The sequence below is a fragment of the Echinops telfairi genome, unplaced genomic scaffold (assembly GCF_000313985.2).
Source record: "Echinops telfairi isolate 266 unplaced genomic scaffold, ASM31398v2 ScPeMD7_7475;HRSCAF=8513, whole genome shotgun sequence".
Taxonomy (NCBI): domain Eukaryota; kingdom Metazoa; phylum Chordata; class Mammalia; order Afrosoricida; family Tenrecidae; genus Echinops; species Echinops telfairi.
This window is the reverse complement of record NW_022111379.1, coordinates 19,162,493-19,171,514: the sequence shown is the minus strand read 5'-3', so window position 1 is coordinate 19,171,514 and position 9,022 is coordinate 19,162,493. Positions and strand designations below refer to the sequence as shown.

At 36.5% G+C, this 9,022-nt stretch overlaps 1 protein-coding gene across 1 annotated transcript in view; it reads left to right on the top strand.

Annotated features, from left to right (window-relative positions):
- Nucleotides 1–3,820: 3,820 nt before the first annotated feature.
- FBXO11 (F-box protein 11) overlaps nucleotides 3,821–9,022 on the top strand; it is a 22,669-nt gene continuing 17,467 nt past the window's right edge. Inside the window, exons 1-6 of the mRNA XM_004699749.2 lie at nucleotides 3,821–3,943; nucleotides 4,116–4,197; nucleotides 4,608–4,752; nucleotides 6,656–6,785; nucleotides 8,186–8,269; nucleotides 8,351–8,483. Of these exons, the coding sequence (XP_004699806.1) occupies nucleotides 3,836–3,943; nucleotides 4,116–4,197; nucleotides 4,608–4,752; nucleotides 6,656–6,785; nucleotides 8,186–8,269; nucleotides 8,351–8,483 (682 nt within the window). The 5' untranslated portion in view covers nucleotides 3,821–3,835. The remainder of the gene's footprint in view (nucleotides 3,944–4,115; nucleotides 4,198–4,607; nucleotides 4,753–6,655; nucleotides 6,786–8,185; nucleotides 8,270–8,350; nucleotides 8,484–9,022) is intronic.

Genomic DNA, 9,022 nt, shown 5'->3' with positions numbered 1-9,022 from the left:
CACATAGATCTATTTCCCCATCATCATATATAAATATATTTACATATGTACATGCCTTTATTTATAAATGCCCTTTGATTCCTAGTTCTTTTCTCTATTTCCTTTGACTTTCCTCTTGTCCCAGCATCATGCTCAGCCTTCATTTGGGTTTCAGTGACTCCTCTCGGTTACATTACCCTTGATCACATTACCTTCCTCACCACCGATTTGGATCACTTGTTTTTCCCTTGTCCCTGGGTTTGTTAATACCACTTCCTTTCCCCCCACCTCCCCTTCTCCCATGCCCCACCCCCAAACCGTCAGTCCCTTTGTTTTCTCCTTCAGATTGTTCATCCTGCCTATCTTATTTAGACAGACCTGCGGAGATAATAACATGCACAAAAACAGACAGAGCAAAACCAAGCTACAAAAGAAAACAAAATAACAGCAAAAAGCCAATGACAAAACAACAACAAAAGAGAAAAGTCTATAGTTAGTTCAAGGACTGTTTGTTGGCCTTTAGGAGTGTTTTCCGGTCCAGTCTGAAGAGGTGCCAAGCCCTGGCCCCCAAGTCTATTTTTGGTATTCCCTAGGGACTTCGTTGCTGGCTGTTCCCCTGGCTGTTCTGTTGCACGCCTTTAGTGCTTTGCCTCGCTGTGTTGGTATCAGATTGGGCGCAATTCCCACACTGTGTCTCCAGTGTTGTCCCCTGTAGGGAGGTGGTCTCTCATTGTATGGAGTCTGAAGGATGCATTCTTAGTGGTACTAAGATCACTTGTTTAATCTCCTTTGCATTTCAAATAAGATTGATTCAAGGTATAACCCAATCCTGTAGAATATATCCTGCCTCAACATAGTAGAAGTTAGAATAATTACACTTAGGATAATTATATCAATTATAAAATGGAGGATAATTACATAAAACTGAAAATAAGAGCCTAGTGTGACTCACCAAAAGGGGAAAAAAACAGCAAAACAAAACACCCAAACTCAATGCGATCAAGTCCATGCTGACTCATAGAGACCTTCTAGGCAGGATAGAACTGCCCCTGTGGATTCCAGAGACACTAACTCTTTAATGGGAATAGAAAGCCCCGTCTATCTCCCTTATGGTTTTGAATTCCTAGCCTTGCAGTTAGCAGCCCAATACATAACCACTGTGCTTCCAGGGCTCCTAGCCTAGTGAAGTTGAAATATATTTTGAATGGGTATAGTTCAGGCCATAAGGATATCCACTTCGATTTCAAACAGGGTCCTTCAACTTAGAATGGTTTTCAGTTGTTCCTTGGCATTCGTGACCTTGAAATTTTGAAGATTACAAGCCAGTATTTTGTAGAACAAATTGGGTTTGTCTTAGAAGTGATGCTGTGATCTTGTATGCTGTGAGGTAGAATAAAATTCTGGGGTTTTTTTCTCTTAATGATGTCTTCTTTGATCACTTGAATATTAGAAAGGGAACAAAGTAACTCTTTGAGATGCCAGACTTTGTTCCCTTTCTAATAAGTATTTTGTGGGGAGGTACTTTGAATATCACATTCCTCATCAAACTTGCAATTTATTTTACTTATTTATACATTTCACTATGGATTTGTTTTCTGTTCTATTCAATGAATTGTAATCATTTTACCATCATTAATTTTAATGTTTCAGTACAATTTGGCTAATGGGAACTCTGTTCTTTTGATACGACTTCATCAATCTTTGAGCATTTTCTTGGATTCTAGCACAAGATACTCCAGGCTCATTATATTTAAAAGATCATGGGAAAATGGAATGAAAAGATTTTTAATTCCATTCCCACCACCACCACCCCACATGAACTTTAAAAATCTTCCTCCTATATTTCTGTGGCCATCCTGGAGTCGGCTTGTTTTTCTCCAAGGAACCCTCAGTTTGTACAATTGTATATTGTTTACACTGATACCTCTAAGTTCAGCGTAACAACACTTCAAACGTTTATTTTAGCTTTCTTTTCTTTATTATGTCTTTCTGAGAAACCTAGCCTTCCTGCACTATTCTGTTTGGTCCTCCTGATGTGCAGCTCATCTTTGATTTTCACCATTCCCTCTCCTATTTGGATACTCTCCTTTGCTTGCCCTGACTCTGAGTCCCCATTCCAGGTGCCTTTCTTAACCCTCTTAAATTCCAGCATTGTCTGACACCAGGCTACCTCTTTACTCATTCATGCCACTTTGCGTCATTCTTATTAGTAGTTACTGAGTCTGCTCCACCGAATACACTTTGTTATTGTTATTGTTGCCATGAAGTCAATTTGGCTTGTGGGATTGTGTCCAGAGTAAAACTTATCTCACTTTCAAGGCTGTGACCTTTTGATTAAAAGTTGTTTTTTGTTTTGTTTTTTTAATTGCTGTGCCTGTCTCCCGAGGCACTTCTGGATGATTTTGAACCACCAACCATTCAGTTAGTGCTACCCAAGGACTCGTAATTCTGATAACCTTGTTACAAGGCTGCCCTCCTTTCCCCGTTTGTTTTCTGACAATGAAATATCCACCCAGCAGTCTACGCACTTTATTTAAACATAGATATACTTGTTCTTTAAAGGAGCCCTGGTAGTGTAATGGTTACAAATTCAGCTGCAATCAGCAAGCTCAACAATTCAAAACTACCAGCTGCACCTCAGGAGAAAGATGGGGTTTTCTACTCCAAAGAGTTACAGCCTTGGAAACCTATAGGAGCAGTTCTGCCCTGTCCTATAGGGTCACTGTGAGCTGCCACTCACTCGATGACAGTGAGTTTTGAGACACTTGTACCTCATTTAAGCACCTGGTTAGATTCCAAAGACTAGCTAGTTAAGGGAAAATGGAAAATGACTACTTCATTACATAAACCATTGAGAGTCATGGCCTAGCCACATTGACCAATAACTTTAAGCTTGGCAAAACCAAAACATCAAACTCTATGCCACCAGGTCAATTCCATTTCTTTATGACCCTAGTAGGGTAGGATGGAACAGACCTATGAGTTTCTGAGACTGTAATCTTTTATAAGAATAGAAAACCTCCTCCTCTTTCTTCCTCAGACAGCTCATGGTTTGAACTGCCCACCTTTCAGTGAGCTAACAGTTAAGCCATCAGGGCTCCAACCAGTGTTATTCTCACATCACATTTTCATGTTTGATCGTGCTGTACATACATCTTTGTGCAAGATAGATAGTAGAATTTTACCATGGTCAGAAATGAAAAATGTCAGATAGCAAGATGGTTAATAAGGAATTGGTGTGTATATTTTTATCAGAATTTATTTTGAAATAAATTAAGTAGAAACCTAACATGTCCTTCAGATGTTACCCACTGCTGCGATATAACAGAAATACCACAAATGGACAACTTCAACAAAAAACATTTTATTACAGTTTAGAAGACAAGAGTTCAATTTGACCCTAACACCCTCTCTCTGTCTCTCCTTTGGCTCTGAAGGGAGGAAGGTCTTGTCTCATCTGAAATTTCTGGACAATGTTCATGTGGCTTGGCATCCCTCTTCTCCCATCTCACCTTCTTTTGCTTGCTTGTTTAATATCTTAGCTCCAGAGATGGATTTAGAAAACACATACACTAACACTAAGATAACACACACAAACCATTCCCAAATATTTGCCATGGCATGAAAGTTGTGATTTACAACATGTATATTTTTGTGGGGACTCCATAACAGATCTGGTTGACTGGGGGGGGGGGGGTTTAATAAAAGTTTTATTTTCTGCACAACAAAGAAACAGCAAAACAAAAGTAATTTGAAGTTTTTAAAAATGTTTACTGAACCTGTAGGGCTTTTTATAAAATGGATGTCATTTTTCTTACTGCTTTCATTTATAACAGATGATGATGTACCTGCAGATATGGTTGCAGAAGAATCAGGTCCTGGTGCACAAAATAGTCCATATCAACTTCGTAGAAAAACTCTTTTGCCGAAAAGGACAGCGTGCCCTACAAAGAGCAGCATGGAAGTAAGTTAAGTGTAATTGTTTTTCATTTTGTAATGAAAGAATTTTAAGAAAACAAAATGCCATCAAGTTAAAAATCAGTGATTATGAAGGGCTCAAAAAGTTCGTGGGGAAATGGAATGGAAAGAGAATGGAAGCATCTTCATATTTGCTTAATTTAGTTTTGGTTTTGTAGGGTGCGTCAACTTCTACGACAGAAAACTTTGGTCACCGTGCAAAACGTGCAAGAGTATCTGGAAAATCACAAGATCTATCAGGTATTTCCTCTGGAGAAACAAAAGGATAGAATTAAAATAGTTCTTAAATTTGTTTGATACCAGTAAGTTAAAGTTAAACATAGTTGAGTATTACATTTGTTATTGAGATGTACATTAGCATTCTACCCTCTCCCTCATTGTCTTTATTGTTATATAAAGCTGCATTTTCAGTATTTATTTTAGCTAGTGTTTGAGATAATACAAAGTGGCTAAAGAGAATCCATATTAAGTCAATAACAAAGCAGATAACAGTATAATTAGTAAGAGAAAATTGCTTACAAATTATAATATCAAATAATAAAAGCTACTACTTCTTAGATAAGATGAAACTTGTGTTCCTTTAAATAATGCGGAAGTTATTGGTAGCACAAAAAAAGTAGGTCTAACCTGTTCTTTTAAACTCTTTATAGCAGCACCTGCTGAACAGTATCTTCAGGAGAAACTGCCAGATGAAGTGGTTCTAAAAATCTTCTCTTACTTACTGGAACAAGATCTTTGTAGAGCAGCTTGTGTGTGTAAACGCTTCAGTGAGCTTGCTAATGATCCAATTTTGTGGTAAGTGAAAACCTATTCTTTACTCTCTTGAGATATATTGCTAATTGTCTAAACTGCTAAAAATAGTAGGGATGATGTTGAAGTGGGAGTTGGTAGTTAACCTGTAAAATAGTTGAAACAAAGTTAAAATATTTTTACTAAGTTATCTGTTCATCACAAATGTGACTTAACAGGGAAGGCAATATTTATAAAACTAATTGAAGTACTCTCAGTTATCTATCATTTGATAGCAACTGATTGATCCTAGGAAATGTTATTCATTCATTCAGTTGCTTTTTGAAAACAGCACAGGACCTAATTTAAAATAGCTAATGAACTAAATATGACAGTTTAGTGGACCCAGTAATTTTGCTGAAAAATATTCTTGTCTTATATACTAATTTTCATAATAGTTTAGCATGCACTATTTATTTTCACCTTCCAGGGACCTGTATAATTAGCAGAGAAAAATTAGAAATAATCTTAATGCCCAGGAATTAACACATGAAATAAATGATAGGGTTGTCTACTTGGAGAGTTGTCCTATAACCATTAGCAATGATTCTTACAGGATATTAACAATATGGAGGAAAGCTATGTTACAAAAAGGAAAAGAGCAAAGTATACAGTTTTATATTCTACATACCAGTGTAATAAGTGAAACTATCAGTAGGAAAAAAATACTGGAAAAATATTTTAAAGCAGTTGCTATTGATCAACTTCAACTCACTGCAACTCTGTGTGTATCAGAATGGAGCTATGGTCTGTGGTGTTCTCCATGCTGATTTTTCAAAAGCAGTTTGCCAGGTCATAATTTTGATGTGTCTCTAGATGGACCTGAACCTTCAATCTTTTGTTTATCAGCTGAGTGTATTAACTATTTGTACTACCAGGAACTCCTGGAAACACATCTAATAAGATTAAGATTAAACTGTTAGTGATGCCTGTGTTGAAACTATCGATTATCTGTACAACAGTTACTTCTTACCTTTATGGTGATAAAAATAAACCCTTTAAAAATTGTCTTTTAGAAAGGAGAACTGAGGATGAAGCACAGAGGGCCATAAAAACATTTCACAAGAAATTATAGTAATTACTAATAGCTTTATGCTCGGGTTTGATGGCTGTTCGTGATAAGATGTCAGTGGGGGGTACAGATAGGAACTGGAAACACAGGGAATCCAGGACAGATGATCCCTTCAGGACCAGTGCTGAGAGTGGCGATTCTGGGAGGGAGGTGGGAGTATGGGGCAGAGAGGGGGAACCGATTGCAGGGATCTACATATAACCTCCTCCCTGGGGGGCGGACAACAGAAAAGTGGGTGAAGGGAGATGTCGGGACAGTGTAAGATATTACAAAATAATAATTTATAAATTATCAAGGGTTCATTGGGGGGAGAGCGAGGAGGGAGGGGGGAAAATGCTGATGCCAGGGGCTTATGTGGAGAGCAGGTGTTTTGAGAATGATGAGGGTAACGAAAGTACAAATTTGCTTTATACAATTGATGCATGTATGGATTGTGATAAGAGTTGTATGAGCCCCCAATAAAATGATTATTACCAAAAAAAAAAGATGTCAGTGGAGGGTGAAAATAGAGGAAAAATTAAAGTTCAGTCTTACTTGTTCAAAATTTTCATTTTAAATAACTACTGTGAGGCTATAACAATAAAAGTGGCATATTTTTTCTTTGAGGTGAACAGTCATATTTTAAAGAAGTTGTTTTTCATGTGACCGTTTTAATGGTCAAAATATGTTAACAATTTACAGTTCGATATTTTGATAATTATCAGATCTTATTTCCTCTTGTCATTTAGTAATTCTAAACAGCTTTTACTTTTTGGAAGACTTCAAAGAATTGTTATACTTGTTTAAAACATTAAAGAGCATTTCAAGAAGAAATCCTTTCATTCCTTTCTTCCCTAGGAAACGTTTATACATGGAAGTATTTGAATATACCCGTCCTATGATGCATCCAGACCCTGGTAAATTCTATCAGATTAATCCAGAAGAATATGAACATCCAAATCCTTGGAAAGAGAGTTTCCAGCAGTTGGTATGAAGCATAGTTACAAAATACTGGTTTCTATCATACATCTGTAAATAAGAGTATGTCTTTGTTTTCTTTATTTTTTTAAGGTAAATTTAAACTTAAGAATAGATTTTAAAAGTAAGCCAGTGAACATTTATCAACCAACAAAACATCCCCCTCCTCCCTGGCATTTCTGGAGGTTACAAAATTCCAATTCATAGATAACTCCTACTTACCCTTTCAGCAGGGCTTTAAGCCCATTCAGCTCCTTATTATCATGGCTATTGAAGTGAAATAGGAGCAGACCTGAATTTTTACAATGTAGGTGATAAGTGTTGGTAGCTGGAAGGAGACACATTATGGGTAACAGCCCTGAAATGGGGAGACTTGGGAAGAGGTAGTGAGCCCTTTAGGCGTCTGATACTTGAGATTGAATAATTGGCAGAACTATAGAGAGCCACAAAATCACAACATTGTGGTTGGCTACCATCTTTGAGTGGGACAGTGAATTTTTGGCTTAAAGTCCATTTTATGTTTATGTAAATTTGCTTTGGTGTCAATCAGTTGAACAGATCCCTATTTGCAACAGATTCTTCATCATAATCACCCTCCCTTTGTGCGAATGTGTTAAATCATTTTCAAAAGCCTTCAGCCTTTTCTAAAGTAAGACTAAAGAGAATCATATGCACCAGCTCCAACTGATGTACAAATTCTAAACATTTAAGAATGAATCTTCTTAGTAACCAGGAACTGCCTGTATTTAACATGTTCATTAATATTTTATTCCATCAATTGGTAGTAAGTCCAGAAGCCAAGTATGATTTCTATGAGTCAATTTGAATAGCTATTTAATAATTTGTAGTTTTAAAAAATTTCTCACTTTGTGTAAGTTTTATGCAATCCTTTATCAGTAGTTCTCAACTGGGGGTGATTTTGTTTTCCGGAGGACATTTAGCATCGTCTGGAGATATTTTTGGTTATTACACGTACAGAGGGTCTGTAGGTCTGTTTTGGCTTCTTGTAATATTGTTACATTGTTTTCTTTGTATAAGTCTTTCGTTTCTCTGATTAGGTTATTCCTGAATATTTCACCACTAACCTAGTAAGTGAGGGTGAGTTTGCTGGTAAACTTTCTGAACGCACAGGATAGCCTCTACAAGGAAGAATTAAGTTTCCCAAAATGTCAGTAGTGCTGAGGTTAATAAACCTTGACTTGTATTGAGTCATCACCTGCTCCAGATTACATTATACTATGCAACAGAAAATTAGTTGTGGGGGAAGGGGGGAGAAAATTAGTTGGAATAGTTATCAGTGGTGGTTTTTTAATTTAATAAAAGTTATTAATGGTACATTAAACATTAAACTATAATGTTTATGTTAGTATTCAGTAGGTTTTTTTATGTTGTTTGTTTTTGATATTTCAGTATAAAGGTGCACATGTCAAGCCAGGGTTTGCTGAACATTTCTACAGTAACCCTGCAAGGTACAAAGGAAGAGAAAACATGTTGGTATGTTTGATTTGTATTCTTCTAAGACTTAAAATGGTCATCTCTCAGTTCTGTACTGACACATTTTTTTTCCCTTCCTAGTATTATGATACCATTGAAGATGCCCTTGGTGGTGTTCAAGAAGCTCATTTTGATGGGCTTATCTTTGTTCATTCTGGAATATATACTGATGAGTGGATTTATATTGAATCTCCAATTACCATGATTGGTGCAGGTATTTTGAAAAAATGCATTATCAGTAGAATTTTAATACTGTGTTCTTATTATTTGATTTATGTGATTTCATTTTTTAATGCTAACAATTTAAAAGTCCAGTTGAACTTTGGCAATACCTTGATGACAGGGAAGAATTAGAGTGAATTATGCTGTACATATTAAATATGAATGAAACTAAAACCTAAAACCAAAATGATTGCTACACATATTTCTTATTGTCAGTACTTTCTACACTGTCCTTCCATTAGCGATTAAAGAAAGGACAAAACATTTGTTAATTTTATCTCTTATTTGAAAATAAAGATGTTACTATTTTTATTGTGTGATTGTAATAGAACTGAAATGTAATTATAAAATACATTTTGGACTCACTGTCTCTCTCACTCACTGACTCACTCTCACTCTCTCACTGTCTCACTCACTCACTCACTGTCTCACTCACTCACTCACTGTCTCACTCACTCACTGACTTACTCTCACTGACTCACTGACTCTCACTCACTCACTGACTCACTCTCACTCTCTCACTCACTGTCT